Genomic DNA, 9,764 nt, shown 5'->3' with positions numbered 1-9,764 from the left:
GTGACTCCACTCCCCTCATTCCTGTGACTCTATCATCCGTGATTCCACTCCCCTCATTCCTGTGACTCTATCATCCGTGACTCCACTCCCCCATTCCTGTGACTCTATCATCCGTGACTCCACTCTGCTCTTAACTGCTTTCGTTTTCCCACTGTCTATTCTGCGGACAGTCAATGGTTGTAATCTGCTTCCTGATCATCTGGTGGCATTGTTCATCTGCCTGCACCTCTCACAGGGCATGGCTGTGCAGGATTTGGCCACAACATGGTGCACGTGAGAATCGTGACTGGGCGTACAGACCAATGTCTCCACGCAGAGTGGGAGTTCTCCCCCGTCCTGCCACTGCCTTCCGTCTGTCTAACCCCAGCTGTGGCTTAGAGAAGGCCATTGTAATTTCAAAAACCATACTCTGTGTAACTCAAGACTCGTGTTTAGCAGAGACTTCCACCCTGGATGAAAATACTGTAGGTGTCTCCTGTGGGCGCTCCCCGACCATCCCCCGAGGAGGGTCCCACCAGTGCTGATGCCCTCCTTCTGTCCGCAGAGCTGGTCATGCTGCTGGAGTGGTGGTCCTGCACGGAGTGCACGCTGTTCACGGACCAGGCCACGGTGGAGCGCTTCGGGAAGGAGCACGCAGTCATTATCCTCAACCACAACTTCGAGATCGACTTCCTCTGTGGGTGGACCATGTGTGAGCGCTATGGCGTGCTGGGGGTGAGTGAGGGGGTCCCAGGAGGGCTGGGGGTAAGCGGGGTGCTTCTAGAGAGGGCTGCAGGTGAGTGGGGGGGTCCCAGGAGGGCCAGGGGTAAGTTGGGGGGGTGTCCCGGGAGGTCTGGGGGTAAGCAGGGGATTCCCAGGAGGCCTGGGGGTGAGCGGGGACTGGGGTCCCAGGGAGGGGCTAGAGTAAGCCATGGGGGTCCCAGGGGAGGTGCTAGGGGACTAGGGGGTTGCTGAGGAGGTGCTGGGGGGGAGATATTGGGTAGATTAGTGGGGGTCCCAGCAGAGGAGCTAGGAGAGGCTTGGGGTTCCCAAGGAAAGGACTGAGGGAGCAGGGGAGACCCTGGGGTGGTGCCGTGGAGGCCCCTGCGGTCTAAGTCCCTGGGTGTTCTTCCTGGGGCATCTCTCTGAGCTGGGCAGTGGTGCCTGGCTGGTTGAGGTGCCCTGGCCCGCGGGGCCTCAGCTGTCCCCGAGCTGTGCCCTTCTTTCTCGTCATGGCCTTTGCTTTTGGGATGGCCCCACCTGCGTCCCCACAGAACTGCTTCCACTAGCTAAGCTGCCTCAGATGAAATCTAAGCTACTCCTCGACGCTGGCAGAGAAATTTCATTGCAGTCAAAGCCCGTGTGTGAGGCAGGACCCCCAGGCTATTCCTGGGAAGCCTGGTACCCTCTGCGTCTGGCTCAGCCACCCTCCCTGAGGATGGGCCCTCTCAGCCACACCTGAGCCTCAGTTTCCTCCCACCCTCACAAGGGTGTCCACCCACCCTCAGAAGCTGGGTCCTCATTCACCACAGACACCCTGAGCCACGAAGCCATGACTCGCAGAGTGGCACCACGCAGGAGCCTGCCCAGGCCCCCGCCTCCGTTCAGTGCTGATGTGCTGGTTGCCCCGCCCTCCTCCCTCCAGAGCTCCAAGGTCCTCGCTAAGAAGGAGCTGCTGTACGTGCCCCTCATCGGCTGGACGTGGTACTTTCTGGAGATTGTGTTCTGCAAGCGGAAGTGGGAGGAGGACCGGGACACCGTCGTCGAGGGGCTGAGGCGTCTGTCCGACTACCCTGAGTACATGTGGGTGAGTGCACGGAGCGGCCGATGCCCTGCATGCTGGGATGAGGCCATGCCAACTCCGGGTGCCCCGCTGCCCACATCTCAGGCTGGGAAACCCCACGAGAGTCTCCGCACATGGGCACTGTCTCCCACAGGGCCAGGGCTCCCCCATCCGAGCTGCAGGCGTGGAGGTTTCTCCTGAGCCACCTGCCTGCTACCCACCACAGTCCCAGCTCTGCCCAGGCCATCCTGAGGGGACCAGGTCGGGGGGACAGGGCAGGGTGTCCCCAGTGAGCCCGGCTCTGCCCACCCTGCTCAGTCTGCATCCCCTTTCCTTCTTCCGTCCGCTCTTCCTGGTCTGTCTTGGACAATGGCTGCCTGTGCTGTTAGCATTTCTGGGTTTTGTTTTTTGTTCTTTTTTAAATTTTTTTTTAAGACGGAGTCTTGCTTTGTTGCCCAGGCTGGAGTGCAGTGGCACGACCTCAGCTCACTGCAACCTCCACCTTCCAGGTTCAAGCGATTCTCCTGCCTCAGCCTCCCAAGTAGCTGAGATTAACAGGTGTGTGCCACCACGCCCGGATAATTTTTTGTATTTTTAGTAGGGATGGGGTTTCTCCATGTTGGCCCGACTGGTCTCAAACTCCTGACCCCAGGTGATCCGCCTGCCTCAGCCTCCCAAAGTGCTGGGATCACAGGCGCGAGCCTCCACGCCTGGCTGCTGTGAGCGTTTCTAAGTCACGCTGTGGTCAGTAGATGAAACCCTGTTTTCACGCTCATCAGAGGCTGCTGCCCTGGCATACCTTCATATTCCAGTTCTTTCTGGAAAGTTCTTTCTGGAGCTCTCCTGTGTGAGTGTGTGTGACTGGAGTGCAGGCTGCGGCCCTAGAACAAAAGAATGCTTCAGCCACACCCCTCGCTGCTCGCTAAAGCGGTGCCACGATTTCCACAATTCAGCCACAGCCTTTGCCGCCTGTCAGAGAGGCGGGGTGGCTGCTCTGTAGAGTGACCCTTCATCTCCGTGTCCACCCTAGTTTCTCCTGTACTGTGAGGGGACGCGCTTCACGGAGACCAAGCACCGCGTCAGCATGGAGGTGGCAGCCGCCAAGGGGCTGCCTGTCCTCAAGTACCACCTGCTGCCTCGGACGAAGGGCTTCACCACCGCGGTCAAGTGCCTCCGGGGGACAGGTAGGCCCCAGACTGCCTGAGCCAGGGCTGCCACCGTGTGCACGGAAAACAGTGGTTTCTTAAAAAAAAATGAGTGTGTTCCATGTGAAATGTAGGATACCAAGAGAGCAAAAGCAATCAAGTGAGGGGTTAGCACTGGAAGGCTCCCACGTCAGGCTTTGAAGTGATAAAATAATAACTCATGAGAAACAATTAAAATAATAAAAAATACATAACGCAAAACCTTATACAGGGAAATAATGATGATGATGTCTTACTACTCCAAAAGGAGTCAAAATAAAAGAAAGGGACAAAGAACAGAAAGCAGCCAGACAGCAGGGTCACATTCACAGTGTCAGTACAATACATGCAGCATCAGTACACGCAGTGTCAGCACACACGCACAGCATACAGTACACACAGTGTCAGTACACACGCACAGCATACAATACACACAGCATCAGTACACACAGCATCAGTACACACAGCATACAATGCACACAATGTACAGTACACACAGTGTACAGTACACACTCAGCATCAGTACACACAGCATCAGTACACACAGCGTACAGTACACACACAGTGTACAGTACACAGTGTCAGTACACACAGCATATAGTACACACACAGCATACAGTGTACGCACATTGTACAGTACACACAGCATCAGTACACACAGCATCAGCACACACACACTATACAGTACATACAGCATCAGTACACACAGCGTCAGCACACACACAGCGTCAGCACACACGCAGAGCATACAGTACACACAGTGTCAGCACACACGCACAGCATACAGTACACACAGCATCATACACACAGCATCAGTACACATTGTCAGTACACACAGCATCAGTATGCACAGCATACAGTACAGTGTACAGTACACACTCAGCATCAGTACACACAGCGTACAGTACACGCAGTGTACAGTACACACACACTGTACAGTACACACAGCATCAGTACACACAGCATACAGTACACACACAGCGTACAGTACACACACAGCGTACAGTACACACTCAGCATCAGTACACACAGCGTACAGTACACACACAGCGTACAGTTCACACACACTGTACAGTACACACAGCGTCAGTACACAAAGCATATAGTACACACACAGTGTACAGTATACACACAGTGTACAGTACACACTCCATCAGTACACAGCGTACAGTACACATAGCATACAGTACACACACACTGAACAGTACACACACACTGTACACACAGTGTCAGTACACACAGCATCAGTACACACAGCATATAGTACACACATAGCATACAGTATACACACTGTACAGTACACACAGCATCAGTACACACAGCAGTACACACACACTATACAGTACACACAGCATACAGTACACACAGTGTCATTACACAGCATCAGTACACACAGCATACAGTACACAGTGTCAGTACACACAGCATCAGTACCCACAGCATACAGTACACACTCACAGCATCAGTATACACGCACAGTGTACAGTATACACAGCGTCAGTACACACAGCATACAGTACACACAGTGTCATTGCACAGCATACAGTACACACTCAGCGTACAGTACCCACAGCATACAGTACACACAGCATCAGTACACACGCACAGTGTACAGTGCACGCAGCGTCAGTACTCACAGCATACAATACACAGGCACAGCATCAGTACACACTCAGCGTACAGTACACACAGCGTCAGTACTCACAGCATGCAATACACACGCGCAACATCAGTACACATGGGGAACGCCAGCGACTCAGTGCCCTGGTCAGCAGAGGAGGACGGGGAAAACGGTGAAAGAAACTCGGAGAAGTTCTGGTGTCAACTCCCAGGACGGGGCTGGCCCTGGCACGTTCTCCCGAGGGCGGGGCCAGGTCCCAGGTGGAACTTCTTTCCCTGGGCAGTGACGGTGCGGCCTCCTGTGCTGGGTCACCCACCCTTCCGTCTCCCCCCACAGTCGCCGCTGTCTATGACGTAACCCTGAACTTCAGGGGAAACAAGAACCCATCCCTGCTGGGGATCCTCTACGGGAAGAAGTACGAGGCGGACATGTGTGTGAGGTGAGGCCAGAGCTGCGGTCCCGCGCCACCCCCATACCTTCCTGAGCTGGTGCTGGGCAGAGGCTCCATGTCCCGTGGCCCTGTGGGATGGAACTACATGCAGGGTCCGTCTGGAGCCCTGCCCCAGTGAACAGCACACAGGAAAGGCCCAATGGGACTTGTCCAGGCCTCGGGCAGGCAGGCCACGGAGGGGACACGGAGACATGGGGGCTGCATGGGAGACTCACCGTGGTGCACGGTGTGTTTCCTTCCTTTGGGGAAATTGTTGAGCTGTCACTGGGGCCACATCCATCTCTCCTTCTGCCTCCTTGGGAAGCCCCTGCAGTGCCCTCTGTAAGATGGACTGGACTTTCCTGGCCTGGACTCAAACCCCACCAGGCTCCCGAAGTCTCCTGGGACCCACAGTCACATGACCTGGGGGCATACGGCGCTGACTTGTGAAGGGTGAAATCCAGGCAGGTCTCTTGGTGGGCAGGACGGGGCCCCTGCGGAGCCTCTGGCCTGAAGAGTGCTGGGAGTGGCTTTCTGCTGGCCCTGGCGATGGCAGTCCGGCATGCAGGGGACCCCAGTGTTGAAGGAGACAGTGGTGAAGGCTTTCTTTGTTGTTTTGGAGACAGACCTTGCTCTGTCGCCCAGGCTGGAGTGCAATGGCTCAATCTCAGCTCACTATAACCTCCGCTCCTGTGTTCAAGCGATTCTCCTGCCTCGGCCCCCTGAGTAGCTGGACAGGCACATGCCACCATGCCTAGCTAGTTTTGTATTTTTTTAGTAGAGACAGGGTTTCTCCATGTTGGCCAGGCTGGATTCATACTCTTGACCTCAAGTGATCCACCCTCCTTGGCCTCCCTAAGTGCTGGGATTATAGGCGTGAGCCACCACGTTGGGCTAAAGAGCCTGTTTTAAACCCCGTCTTGAGAGTTGAGGTTTCACTACTCCGGGCCCTGGTCACTGTCCCAGTGAAATAAAAAGGGAATGGCATGTCCAGCCTCTGGGAGGCACCCCGGGCTTGCTTTCCTGGGGGCAGTCTGTCTCTTTGCGCACAGGGTCAGGGGTGTGGGTGCTGCCAATGAGCATTGCTGCTCTTGGACTCTCCAGGCTCATGTAGAGGAGAAAACGCACCAGAAATGCTGTTGACTTAAAACACAGGCTGCGGCTGTGACCCTGATCCCAGCGCGAGGCGTCGTTTCAGGCAGGCTGTTGAAGCTTGGCTCTGAGGTGCCTGAAGCACCCGTGCGCCCTTGGGTGACCCCCGTTGAGCTCGTCAGTCTCTGGTTTCATTCAGTGTGTGCAGAAAGGCAGGGTCCTCCGTGGTGTGTGTGAGGTTGCACAGAGCTGTCACTGCATGCGTTCCCACATTTGCAATCCGACCACCACCAGCTGGGTGTGTCCTGGTCAGCCTAGCCTGCCTGCCGTGGCCATGGGCCCTCCACACTCTGGTCTCGAGAGCCTGAGCACGTCCAAGTTAAACAGAGCAAAACACAACAGCACCCAGTTCTTCGGGCCACACTGTAGGTGGGAGGTTTCCAGGAATCGTTTGTGAACATAAACGTGAGCTAGGTCACATTCCCTTCCGGTTCAAGGACTGGCTGATGACAGCTGGAACCCCTCTTCTCCTGAGCCGGGTGAGTGGGGCCGAGCTGGCGGTCCTCTCCCCTGTGTGTCTGCAGCCCTGGGAGGAAGCTCTGAGCCACTGTGGGCCGTGGAGGCTGCAGTGACTGACCGGGGCCCAGGACGGTCGCATGGCTGGGGCAGGACATGAGGTGGGGTGATAGCAGCCGGTGGCTGTGGGCCAGATCCTGGCCACAGCTGGCCACAGTCACCCTCACGAGACGAGCCTGGGAGGCGCGTCTTGCTCTTGTCCTTTGGTGCTTAGTGGTGGGCCGAGGCGGGACGGTCGGAGAAGCTGCCCAAGGTCTGTGCTGGCTGTGGAGGAGCCGGGACGCCCACCAAGCTGCATGGCGCCGCCACCTCCGTGCCACACGGCTCCTGCAGACAGCAGACTCCCCCCGCCCCTCCTCATCTACCGACCTTCCCGCCACTGCCTTTATTTTGCCCAATCATGTTTTAATAAATACTCACTCTGAACTTCTAAGGCCCCGGCTGTTCCAGTCACTCGCTGCTTGGCTGTCCGAGGAACAGCAGTGTCTCCGCAGCCATGCCATTAGAGCACCAGGTTCAGCTGGGCATGGGGCTGGCCCTCCTCCAACGCCCGGGGCCATGGGTACGGGATGGCTGCAGGGCTCTCCTGGCCCCAGCACTGGCCCCTGGCCAAGGGCCTTCAAGGGGCTTGAGTCAACGCCAGGAGGCACATGCTCAGGGTGACACCCTGGAGTGCAGAAAAGATAGAATTTTTATTTATATTTACTTTTTATCTTGTCATTTTAAATTCTTATCTTTATATATTTCATAATGTATGTAACAGACATACAGTAAAACCTGTACGTGGGGTATGTGTGTGTGTGTGTGTTCAGGTGGGGTGTGCTTGGTGTGTATTATGATGTATGCGGTATATGTGATGTATGTATGGCGTGTTATGTGTGCGTGTGGTGTATATATGTGCATGTTTGGTATAAATTACGTGTGTGGTATGTGTGTTGTGTATGGGTGTGGTATGTACAGTGTAGTGTGTAAATATATACATGTGGTATGTATAAATTCAATGTGTGGTATGTGTGTAAAAATGTGTGTATAAATTACATATTTGTGTGGGGCAGTGTGTATGATATAGTGTGTGTATAAATTACATATGTGTGTGTGGTGTGATGTGTGTGGTGTGCAAGAAATGTGTGTGGTGTATGTGGTAGTGTGTGTATAAATTATATATGTGTGTGTGTACTGTGTGGTGCGTGTATAAATTATAAATCTGCATGTGTGTGTGAAAAATGTGGATGTGTGTGTGGTCTGTCTGGTGTGGATATGGTGTGTGTATATAAATTATATGAGTGTGGTGTGTGTGTAGTGTGGTGTGTGCATATAAATCATGTGTGGTGTGGCGTGTGTGTATAAATTGATGTGTGTGCTGTGTATAAACTATAAGTGTGTGTGTGTGTGTGGTGTGTGTATATGAATCATGTGGGGGTGGTGTGCGGCATGGTGTGTATAAATTGTATGTGCTTTGTGTGTGTGGTGTGGTGTGTATGACCTGTGTGTGTCAGGGGCCACAGTCAGCCAGGGTGGGCCTCTGGGCAGGCCCTCCCCTCACTGTAGACAGAGACAGCCTCTGGCCTGGGTCCTTTCTGAAACGGCGCCTGTGCCGAGTCCTCCCCATGCCGGCTGAGCCTGGGGCCAGCATTAAGCTGTTTTATTTACTGGGACGTGGTGCTGTCTTCACTGCCATCTGCTCACCAGCGTGCGGTGGAGCCTCGTGAACGCTGCATGTGTGCTGATGTGTGGTGTGTGCTGTTGTGTACTAGCGTTTGCTGATGTGTGGTGTGTGGTGTATGCTCACATGTGTGTGCCGTGTGCTGACACGTTGCATATGCTGGCACGTTGCATATGCTGGCATGCACACTGGTGTGTGGTGTGTGCTGGCATGTAGCGCATGCTGGTATGTGTGTGCTGGTGTGTGGTGTGTGCTGGTGTGTGGTGTGTGCTGGTGTGTGCCGTGTGCTTGTGTGTGGTGTGTGCTGGTGTCTGGTGTGTGCTAGCGTGTGGTGTGTGCTGGTGTCTGGTGTGTGCTGGTGTGTGGTGTGTGCTGGTGTCTGGTGTGTGCTGGTGTGTGGTGTGTGCTGGTGTCTAGTGTGTGCTGGCGTGTGGTGTGTGCTGGTGTCTGGTGTGTGCTGGTGTGTGGCGTGTGCTTGTGTGTGGTGTGTGCTGGTGTGTGGTGTGTGGTGGTGTCTGGTGTGTGCTGGCGTGTGGTGTGTGCTGGTGTCTGGTGTGTGCTGGTGTCTGGTGTGTGCTGGTGTGTGGCGTGTGCTTGTGTGTGGTGTGTGCTGGCGTGTGGTGTGTGCTGGCGTGTGGTGTGTGGTGTGTGCTGGCGTGTGGTGTGTGCTGGCCTGTGGTGTGTGCTTGTGTTGTAACAGGTCTCAGCTTTCACTTCTGATGGGGAGAAGATCCATAGGTGGAAACCCCATACACCAAAGCTTCAGGGTCCTCAGTTTCTAGACGGAAGTGCGAGTCGTGTGGCCCTAGATCGTGGAGAACTGGCGGGCGTGGAAACCTCGCCGTGGGCCCTGCAGCTCCAGAAGGGTCTTTCCTGCTCTGAGGTGCGCCGTCGCCCCCTCCTGGGCGCTGGGAGGCACTGCGGTTGCCCGTGGAAGGCAGGTTTTAATTTTGGTGTTTTGGGTTTTTTTGGCTTACAACACAATGAATTGTTTCTTCCTCATAAAGGTCCATGATGAACCCAGACAGTGCACAGGGCAGACCAGCAGTCCCACGTGGTGGCGTAGGGCCACCCTTCCCTAGCAAGGTGATTCTCTGATAGCTGTGGCAGGGAAGAGGCAGCATCTAGCGCCAGCTGTTAAGGGCTCCCTCACGGAAGCCACTTGTGGGAGGAAGGGATGCGTGTTTTTCTTTTCTTTTTAAGAGAAGACCACATTTTATTTCTGTTCATGTTAATTTGCAATAAAATTTTGTAGAAAATGAATTTAATTTTAATCAGGTTGACTATAAGGCAAGATTTTCTGAATTTTGTATAACTTTGATTTTTTTGAAAGAAAGAATTCACGTTCCAAGAAAACTCGACTATTCAGACACATGAGCCAAATTTTACATCAGATTTTTTTTTTTTTTTTAAAGAAAGATGCAGGGTCTCACTGT

The 9,764-nt window shown here is 54.3% G+C and overlaps 1 protein-coding gene across 3 annotated transcripts in view; it reads left to right on the top strand.

Annotated features, from left to right (window-relative positions):
- AGPAT3 (1-acylglycerol-3-phosphate O-acyltransferase 3) overlaps positions 1 to 9,764 on the top strand; it is a 110,104-nt gene that overhangs the window by 92,692 nt on the left and 7,648 nt on the right. For all 3 annotated transcript variants that reach the window (XM_017538540.2, XM_037742038.1, XM_037742037.1), the window contains 4 exons: positions 545 to 714; positions 1,625 to 1,786; positions 2,793 to 2,946; positions 4,904 to 5,006. In XM_017538540.2, the coding sequence (XP_017394029.1) occupies positions 545 to 714; positions 1,625 to 1,786; positions 2,793 to 2,946; positions 4,904 to 5,006 (589 nt within the window). The remainder of the gene's footprint in view (positions 1 to 544; positions 715 to 1,624; positions 1,787 to 2,792; positions 2,947 to 4,903; positions 5,007 to 9,764) is intronic.

Source organism: Cebus imitator, unplaced genomic scaffold, assembly GCF_001604975.1.
Source record: "Cebus imitator isolate Cc_AM_T3 unplaced genomic scaffold, Cebus_imitator-1.0 Scaffold112, whole genome shotgun sequence".
Classification (NCBI taxonomy): Eukaryota; Metazoa; Chordata; class Mammalia; order Primates; family Cebidae; genus Cebus; species Cebus imitator.
The sequence above is the reverse complement of the archived record's forward strand: the minus strand, read 5'-3'. Positions and strand labels throughout refer to the sequence as shown.